Source organism: Zootermopsis nevadensis, unplaced genomic scaffold (assembly GCF_977971745.1).
Source record: "Zootermopsis nevadensis isolate Lab colony 2312 unplaced genomic scaffold, Znev_1.0 Znev_ptg000022l, whole genome shotgun sequence".
Lineage (NCBI taxonomy): Eukaryota > Metazoa > Arthropoda > Insecta > Blattodea > Termopsidae > Zootermopsis > Zootermopsis nevadensis.
Genome location: NW_028259154.1, coordinates 1,828,710 through 1,838,836, shown reverse-complemented (window position 1 = coordinate 1,838,836; position 10,127 = coordinate 1,828,710). Strand labels below are relative to the sequence as shown.

The window sequence follows — 10,127 nt, the reverse complement described above, 5'->3', positions numbered from 1 at the left end:
TAGGTTGATACTGACCGACGGAAATCGAATAATTCCAACTGTAGTTTAATGGCGACTAGTCAAATGGAACCAGCCAACTGTTCCAAGACAGAACCAGTACTGACTGGCTTCTGATTGGTCCTCGATGCCATTCGAAAGTATTGATTTCTTTCCATTTAGTTCGTCACAGATGGCACGTCCTATCTTTGGTTCCGTATTTTCTGCGATAGACTGCGTCTTTGAGTTTGTACGTCGTGTCCTCGAGTAAATGTGAGGCAATATTTTCGATATATTTTATGGAAGTTTGACATAGGACACCAATATGTTACCACAAGTTTGACGTGCGCCACGAATTCCGCGCCCACCAAACATTGCAATTGATGTACCAGAAATTTATATTCAGTTTCTTTGTGAGGCGATTTATATTAATAAATGACGTACTATCATTCACGTATGTTTATTCCGATTCTTTCGTTACATGATACTTATTTATAGTGAGTTAGATTGGGTCATCGTTAAGCATGAATCTGCTACGTATGTGCGTTAACATCTACACTGCATCAATTTTGGAAGAAATATTTCTTGTGGAAACATTATGTAATTTTAGACGTGTTAAGATGTATTACACGCATATAAGCACTAATTGTGTTATATGGGGATTGTGTGAGCGCATAATATCGTTATTGATAAGTGGTCGTGGCCGACTTTGCTCATCCTCCACCTCACGACTTTGATGCCTTCGTGCGAATTTCTAAAAAGCGATAAGACATAATAGAGTATGAATATCATTAACTTACCTGTGGCATGACGTCCATACAAAATTTCAATAATTTCTGAGCATCCATTCGATTTTTCCAAAGTTCGTGCGCAGGAAACCATTTTGCACTGATGCAGATTACACCGTTTTGGTTGGTTTGGGTTAGGTTAGGTTAGGTTAGATTAGGTTAGGTTAGTGGGGCACCTGCGCAGACGTTGTTGCGCAGTGCAGTCGTATGACTTGCGCAGGTGAGGGCACCTTGAGCTCGTTATGGTTTATTGTATATTATTAAACACTCAAAAATTCGATTCCGTCACTTTAAAAAGTATATTATATTCTGGGCTTCACTTTCATACCTGATTTAATTTTTTTACAAAGATATTTTTTTGGACACATACTTTCAGTATTTGCAAGTACACCAATCACTTATCACTTAAATATGATGTTATTGAATATTTCATTGTGGAAGTATACATGTTGTCACACGAAGAATAATTTATTAAAATATTTTTTTAATTTTATATTACACTACATGTAATTACTACAGTGACCCCAGTCATCGTTATAAAGAATAAATGTTCTCAAATTACATAGGTCAATCTTCTGCAGATACGCGATGTCTGTATAGGATTTCCGTGTTACTAACTCGTACAAACGTCTTTACTGAGCACACTTGGCATGGAAATGTCCATTCACTGAAGTCGTATGTCTCAATGTGGCGAACCGCACATATTCTTGCGTGTTATGTTGGATTGTTGTTTCAATTGTTTCTATTCTCACACGTCACCGAGAAGACATCCTTACACTGAGATTCAGTGTAGGTAGCACCCGTTAATACTTGATTGAACGGTGGTAATTAATCTTGTTAATGGTCCCGAAGAACTCTATTCCTAGAACACAAAGTTACGTTGATACTGACCGACCGGTATCAAATAATCCCAACCGTAGTTTAATGGCGACTATTCCAATGGGACCAGCCGACTGTTCCAAGACAGGACCAGTACTGACTGGCTTCTGATTGGTCCTCGATGCCATTCGAAAGTATTGATTTCTATCCATTTAGGTCGTCACAGATGGCACGTCTTATATTTGGTTCCGTATTTTCTGCGATAGACTGCGTCCTTGTGTTTGTACGTCGTGTCCTCGAGTAAATGTGAGGCAATATTTTCGATATATTTTGTAGAAGTTTGACATAGGACACCAATATGTTACCACACGTTTGACGTGCGCCACGAATTCCGCGCCCACCAAACATTGCAATTGATGTACCAGAAATTTATATTCAGTTTCTTTGTGAGGCGATTTATAAAAATAAATGACGTACTATCATTCACTATGTTTATTCCGATTCTTTCGTTACATGATACTTATTTATAGTGAGTTAGATTGGGTCATTGTTACGCATGAATCTGCTACGTATTTGCGTCAACATCTACACAGCATCAATTTTGGATGAAATATTTCTTGTGGAAATATTATGTAATTTTAGACGTGTTATGACATATTACATGCATATAAGCACTAATTGTGTTATATGGGGATTGTGTGAGCGCTTAATATCGTTATTGATAAGTGGTCGTGGCCGACTTTCCTCATCCTCCACCTCACGACTTTGATGCTTTCGTGCGAATTTCTAAAAAGCGATAAGACATAATAGAGTATGAATATTATTAACTTACCTGTGGCATGACGTCCATACAAAATTTCAATAATTTCTGAGCATCCATTCGCTTTTTCCAAAATTCGTGCGCAGGAGACCATTTTGCACTGATGCAGATTACCCCGTTTTGGTTGGTTTGGGTTAGGTTAGGTTAGGTTAGGTTATTGGGGCACCTGCGCAGACGTTGTTGCGCAGTGCAGTCATATGACTTGCGCATGTGAGGGCACCTTGAGCTCGTTATGGTTAATTGTATATTATTAAACACTCAAAAATTCGATTCCGTCACTTTAAAAAGTATATTATATTCTGGGCTTCACTTTCATACCTGATTTAATATTTTTACAAGAATATTTTATTGGACACATACTTTCAGTAATTGGAAGTACGCCAATCACTTATCACTTAAATATGATGTTATTGAATATTTCATTGTGGAAGTATATATGTTGTCACACGAAGAATAATTTATTAAAATATTTATTTAATTTTATATTACACTACATGTAATTATTCCAGTGACCCCAGTCATCGTTATAAAGAATGAATATTTTCAAATTACATAGGTCCAGCTTCTGCAGTTACGCTATGTCTGTATATGATTTACGTGTTACTAACTCGTACAAACGTCTTTACTGAGCACACATGGCATGGAAATGTCCATTCACTGAAGTCGTATGTCTCAATGTGGCGAACCGCACATATTCTTGCGTGTTATGTTGGATTGTTGTTTCAATTGTTTCTAATCTCACACGTCACCGAGAAGACATCCTTACACTGAGATTCAGTGTAGGTAGCACCCGTTAATACTTGATTGAGCGATGGTAATTAATCTTGTTAATGGTCCCGAAGAACTCTACTTCTTGAACACAAAGTTACGTTGATACTGACCGACCGGTATCAAATAATCCCAACCGTAGTTTAATGGCGACTATTCCAATGGGACCAGCCGACTGTTCCAAGACAGAATCAGTACTGACTGTCTTCTGATTGGTCCTCGATGCCATTCGAAAGTATTGATTTCTTTCCATTTAGGTCGTCACAGATGGCTCGTCTTATCTTTGGTTCCGTATTTTTCCGATAGACTGCCTCATTGTGTGTGAACGTCGTGTCCTCGAGTAAATGGGAGGCAATATTTTCGATATGTTTTGTAGACATTTGACATAGGACACCAATATGTTACCACACGTTTGACGTGCGCCACGAATTCCGCGTCCACCAAACATTGCAATTGAAGTACCAGAGTTTTATATTCAGTTTCTTTGTGAGGCGATTTATGTTAATAAATGACGTACTTACATTCACGTATGTTTATTTTGATTCTTTCGTTACATGATACTTATTTATAGTGAGTTAGATTGAGTCACCGTTACGCATGAGTCTGCTACGTACTTGCGTCAACATCTACACTGCATCAATTTTGGAAGAAATATTTCTTGTGGAAACATTATGTAATTTTAGACGTGTTATGACATATTACACGCATATAAGCACTAATTGTGTTATATGGGGATTGTGTGAGCGCTTAATATCGTTATTGATAAGTGGTCGTGGCCGACTTTGCGCATCCTCTACCTCACGACTTTGATGCCTTCGTACGAATTTCTAAAAAGCGATAAGACATAATAGAGTATGAATATCATTAACTTACCTGTGGCATGACGTCCATACAAAATTTCAATAATTTCTGAGCATCCATTCGCTTTTTCCAAAATTCGTGCGCAGGAAACCATTTTACACTGATGCAGATTACCCCGTTTTGATTGGCTTGAGTTAGGTTAGGTTAGGTTAGGTTAGTGGGGCACCTGCGCAGACGTTGTTGCGCAGTGCAGTCGTATGACTTGCGCATGTAAGGGCACCTTGAACTCGTTATGGTTAATTGTATATTATTAAACACTTAAAAGTTCGATTCCGTCACTTTAAAAAGTATATTATATTCTGGGCTTCACTTTCATACCTGATTTAATTGTTTTACAAAGATATTTTATTGGACACATACTTTCAGTAATTACAAGTACACCAATTACTTATCACTTAAATATGATGTTATTGAATATTTCATTGTGGAAGTATATATGTTGTCACACGAAGAATAATTTATTAAAATATTTATTTAATTTTATATTACACTACATGTAATTACTACAGTGACCCGAGTCATCGTTGTAAAGAATAAATATTTTCAACTAAACTATCTGAATATCTTATGTCATTGCCACTATAAGTCGTAGCCCACAGTTGGAAGATTAATCACGAGTAATAACAACGCCTGCACATGGGAATCCGTGGTCAGCCATTTCCAGTCATCTCAGAGGTTCAAAAAATATTTCCCTAAAATCCATCGTAATGTTTCCATGCCACCCCCCCCCCCCCACGTCAATGAAGTGGCCAGTTATAATAAATATTCTTTCAAACACAGTACATGCATGCCTTGTGCATCAATATTATTGAAATGCCACCTTCCTTCCTTTTATTATCCTACAAGTAACATGAGATGCACATAACCTGAGAAATTTTGTGCTATACGTGTATTAATTGTAGACTGAAATCTTCATTCAACAATATTTTCCTTAGCAGTTTGTTTACCAACAGTTGCAGTTAACCATTATTCTGGTAACAGATTAATGCATTGGAAATTACAGATAACAAATATGAAAACATGACTCCATTCTTCCACACTTTCACAGTTTGTTGATAATTTGTCAGAAGACGGCATTCTAAAATTTCCATGCAAGAAAGAGCATGTTCATGAACCTAAAAGCAAATATTGTCATCTATGCTACATTGTATGAGCTTCTGACACTGACTTTATATAAACCACAAATTAATAAATAAAGTTTAATCGAAATTCTTAACCCTCTTCCAGCCTAAATACTTGAAAGCACTTTTGTTCGTGGTCTTTGGTATCTTAGACATTCGAATTTTGTTCCTGTCTCCTAGTGAAATATGTTGAAATGGTGACTGTCTTTGCGTTGCCACAGCGTTCTCTTCACTTATTGGTTTCAGTTCCCACACTGTTCTAACGTAACGTTAAACTTTCGTGTGTTTGAAATGATGGAGGTTTCAGTCTTTTGAATAAGGGTAGGAGAGGGATAGAGATTGAAATGTTATAAGCTCTCTGCATAATGTCCATATATTCTTAGTTGCATTTAACAATTTCACCAGTTCATTAGTAAGAAGTGTGATGGCTCCCCCAGTGGTGATTCGTTTTCCGTTTGCTACGTGAGGAATCACATATAACCACTGTAACTGTCTGTAAAGAAATCTAAAATGTCAAGGGATTCTAAAATAACTTCATTTAAAATAGTGTCAGGTTTGCCGTAATGCAAAGAATATTTTGATGAAAATGGATTATACAAATGCTTATTACTCTGGTACATTGCAGCCAAAATACAAATTAACGCAGTTCACTTTAGGATGGCAGGAGCATGTGGGTAAGTGTAGATTAGTACTGAGGGAACGCGATAAGACCGGAAAGTTTGGATCGTGGTTACTCAGCTGCATGGAGGGAGGAACAGTCAGGCAAAATTTACCGCAGTGAGGAGATGGTCAGATTCCTGGTTCCCAAAAAAAGAGGAGGCATAATATTGTTTGTTTAAAGTGGTGCTAAAGAGAATATTTTATATTATGTTTCAGTGAACTACAGCACAGTTTACATTTACAACAAACTCATATATGATGGGTACCTGATGTAAAGTTTATGTAATCACAAATATATTTTGTATTCCTGATAACAACCACAATACTTCATGTGGACAAGAAGGAAGAAGGGCTTTAATTACGTTTCAGGTGCTTATAAGTTTACAAACTGTGGAGTGGTATTTCAGGCAGCATTTTGTTCGGCAGTGCCATGTAGTGTTCGCGGATGGGCATGTACCTCAGGGGTATTGTCGGTAGATGACAGGAGAGTTCGTCAGGGTGCGCACATAATGATCATTGAATATCCCTCGTGCTCCGGCGGTTGCGGGATGTGTTCGCTGTTTTTCAGACGTTGCCGTCCCTGCGCGCGAGAAAATGGCGCAGCTCCTCTGCTGGTATTGTTTACTTCGGGCGGCGTGATGGTAGGATGCATGCCCAGTCGAGTGCAGCTTTACTCTCTTATATTTCCAATGCTTGCAAGTTTATTTGAACTGATGTTTGTCATCTTTCTCCTGTGTGAAGTACGTAAAGTGGGAAATATTTTGGTTGCACGAAAGGCCGGATTAGTTGCCAGTAGGTTATTAATGTGGTGTAGAGTGCCTTCGTAGTAAGAATTAATACTGGTCTCTCAATGCGGATGTTTATTTCTGGACATGGTTTTGTTTCAGGTAGGCGTGAATGCAAGCATATGGGATACTTCAGCCGTTACGCAGTTTCGAGTCCGTCATTACTACGGAGGTAGCAAGACTTTGCTCCGGGAGCTGACATGACCCTTGTGCATGATGGACACAATTCATCAGGCGATGCGGTTGGGATGACCCACAGACACGTGGTGGCAGCCTCTGTTTTTGTGACTTGCATGTGGAAATTCAGTAGCTGTTGATTTAAATTTGTGCAATAGCTTATCGCAGTGAAGAAGGTAGAAGTAAGCAGCTAGGGTTACAGGTTGTAATGTTGGTTACGTGGCCACCACACCACAGTTGCCCACTTTTGATTCCTAGTGACCAAGTATGGGGTGTTCGTAGCATGCCTCACAATGCCACAAGGAAGACCTCAGGCCCTCGTGCGATTACCTTGCTTTCCGAGGAGGTGTACGGTTATAGATTTAGTGTGAGTGCCTAGTCTGTCTCAAAGAGGAGTTTGAGATCAGGGGATGTGCTGAGTAGTGCTGTAGTGTGTGTTTACTGGCATCAACGAAGACATGGAGGACCAATTTGTCTGAATATCAGCGTTTGAGAAGATCAGTTGTGTGCGTGATGGGGAAGCAGCTTTTTTGGAGTTGGAGATGTGAAGAACGAGACAGAACGAAGCACCTGGAGTGTTTGTTACTTGGATAAGGAATTGCATTATTCAGGTATGTTAGAGAGTAGAGTTTGTTTGCATTCCATAGATCCTTCTTAGGAGTAATCCAAAGGATGCAGAGCAAGTCATTTCATACAATAAACATAAACTTCAGTACTTTGGACACAATTACAAGAACGTGTTTCACATGTGAATGTACATAACCTTCAGATTTTGCAATTCAAGTATGAAAGCTAATTTCAGTGCAGGCTTGAATACATTTATATCACAATTTAGAGTTTTAATTGTTGGTGGAAGATTATTAAATAACTTGATACGCGTATAGTACGTTCCTTTTTGACGTTTATAGGGTTAGCATAGACTATACAAAAATTATATGCTTGTAGTTAATTTTTATTTCAGTGTTGTTGAGATTTGTCAAACTCGTTTTTTACGTACAAAATAAAAGTCTAGGTGTCCATGAAACCCAAAGTTTCTGGAAATAAATATGACATGCGCCCTGATGTGGAGAAAAGGTGTTTAGAGTATTACAGTAATTGCAGTACTTGAAAGTTACTGTAACTAAAACATTTGACTTCCCTTACCATTGAATCTGGCTTGCGTTGTCACTCGTTATAACTTGAAACTGTTGCTTGTGTTTTCTAGGTCGTGGAGACAGCATCTAGTGCTCTGAAGTCAAGCACGACGGATCCGTTCTACCGTCGTCAGTGCTGGGAAATAATTTGCTGTTTCTTGGTGGCATCCCTGAATTTTAATGATGATGAGAATAGAGCGCAGCAGCTTTTCTCCTGTCCAAGGTATATAAGAGCAGTTGGAGGCAGAAGAATATTGTCAAACTAACCTCATTCTTGATATTAAAATAGTGTACAAAATAAAAGATGTTTTTCCAGCCTGATGGTACTAACATGACATAACAGATTGTTAATCATTGGCTTTTCAACGCAGAATTGTAAGCGAGTCCCAAGGCAGTCTATGAGGCACTGATATAGATTTTTCTCTGAGCACCCAGAGCTCATTATTTACTGGTACAGTGAGCCCGTTAGAGGCTGTATCACAATTAGTTTGGGTTTAGTATCCTGCCAGTACCAGGAGGCTTCTACAAGTAATGTATTTCTTTGTCATATCATAAACCCAGATTTCCCATTTACTCTGTGCCTCTTACATCAGGTGCTGATTTAGGAAGCAGCTACTGCATTGGCCACTGCTGTGACCATTGAACATTAGGATGTGAGTGTAATTATCTGTACTCATTGTGATTCGCTGTTGCAGTTTTGATGATCCACATGTGGAGATCTCCGCAGTCCATGGGATTCCCTACAGATTGCAGGACAAGCGAGCCAGAGCCACTCACCAGACGGCAGTCACAGGCAAGTTCATCCATTTGAGTAAATTGTTTAATAAACTTCTTCTCTGAATTACAATGCCATTATTGAAAGAAGAAGGAGAAAGTGTTGAAGACCTTTTGTCCTGAAAAGTAGCAAATGGTTTTAATGAAATAAAGAACTTGTCTATTTCTTATATTGAGACTACAAAGAAACAATGAAGAACGTGATTTTTCTTTGCCAGTTTAAGGAACCACATTTTGAGGCTGACCTCCACATAGTTCTATAATTGAGAATGCATGGAGTTTACCTCCATGCTCCCACTGCCTCATGGCATTGCGCTTAGTCACAAGGATAACTTCAGCTGATATAGCGAACCATTAAATGTTTGAAAACCATAATCGGTGTTGGTTTTCTGTAAGTCCAAGTGGTGTTAGAACCCAAAGACCACTGTGAGAACCTGAAATCTCTCTTAAAACCACATTTAGTATGTGAACTTGTTGAAAGCGTCTGACGTACTTATTTCTGCTTCATATCTGAAAAGCCAGTAAGGCCTGTTGTGTATGTTGGTAGGAGTGTTTGTTGCTGCAGCCATGAAAGAGTTACGACGGTGTTCCTTGTTTGTCACTGCACAATGGTGGCGATATCACAGGAAGCTGGTGAGTTCAGTTTTATAAATTTAGATTGTTCAACATTGAAACAATTTATATTACTGATGGTGAAGCTTCCACCTTTGCTTCCAGAAGGCATTATAAAGTGGCATTACTGATGGTGATATGGAAAATAAATCTAATTGCCCCTTGTCGGTTGAATTCACCTTAGTAGTAGAAGTGCTACAGATGTTGGCTGTGTTGTAGAGGCTTGCCATTTCTTAATCTTTCATTTACGTCCTTTCTCCATGACATCAAAACAGGCGAACCTGAAGGGCATGGACCGACTGGTGTTTACAGACTCCCTCGCTGTCATAATGGGGCACGAGGAGAGGGAGCCGTGTAAGCCAGGACACCTGGCACTTGTTCTTTTCTTGGAGACAGCGATCAACATCCTCGGCTCCAAACCGACGGCAAGCGAACTGTTCGTTAAATATCCACTGAATCAGTGGCAACGGAAGTTGCGTGGGTCTGACGTGACGTGTGTGAGTTGTAGAGTTTGTAGTTGCAGTATTATGACGTGTGGAATAATGGCCCACTTGGCGAATGTTTTAAATTTGTTGGGGGGGAGGAAAGAAAGGCTCCAGTATGAATCTGTAAGCGAGGGAGTTCAGAATTTGTCAGGTCGCTGGTCGTGACCCGTATTTAAAGTTAACTTGTGAATGAGTTTGTAATGAACTTGACAGAATTTGTCTTCTGAAAATGGAAGGTGCTTGTTCATTGGCTAAGGTGGGAGTGTTAACTGCTTGGTGAAGTAAAACTGTGTGTTCTTAGAAGAGTGTGATGTCTTGATTTCTTGAATGTGAATTTATTTTCTCTTT

At 39.0% G+C, this 10,127-nt stretch overlaps 1 protein-coding gene across 1 annotated transcript; it reads left to right on the top strand.

The window, feature by feature from the left end:
* The first annotated feature begins 5,821 nt into the window (after positions 1-5,821).
* Positions 5,822-10,127, top strand: LOC147872932 (transformation/transcription domain-associated protein-like). Its single transcript, XM_087354003.1, has 5 exons — positions 5,822-5,827; positions 7,980-8,131; positions 8,604-8,701; positions 9,230-9,315; positions 9,570-10,127. Exons 1-5 carry the CDS (start codon positions 5,822-5,824, stop codon positions 9,942-9,944), a joined length of 717 nt encoding a protein of 238 aa, XP_087210129.1. The 3' UTR covers positions 9,945-10,127.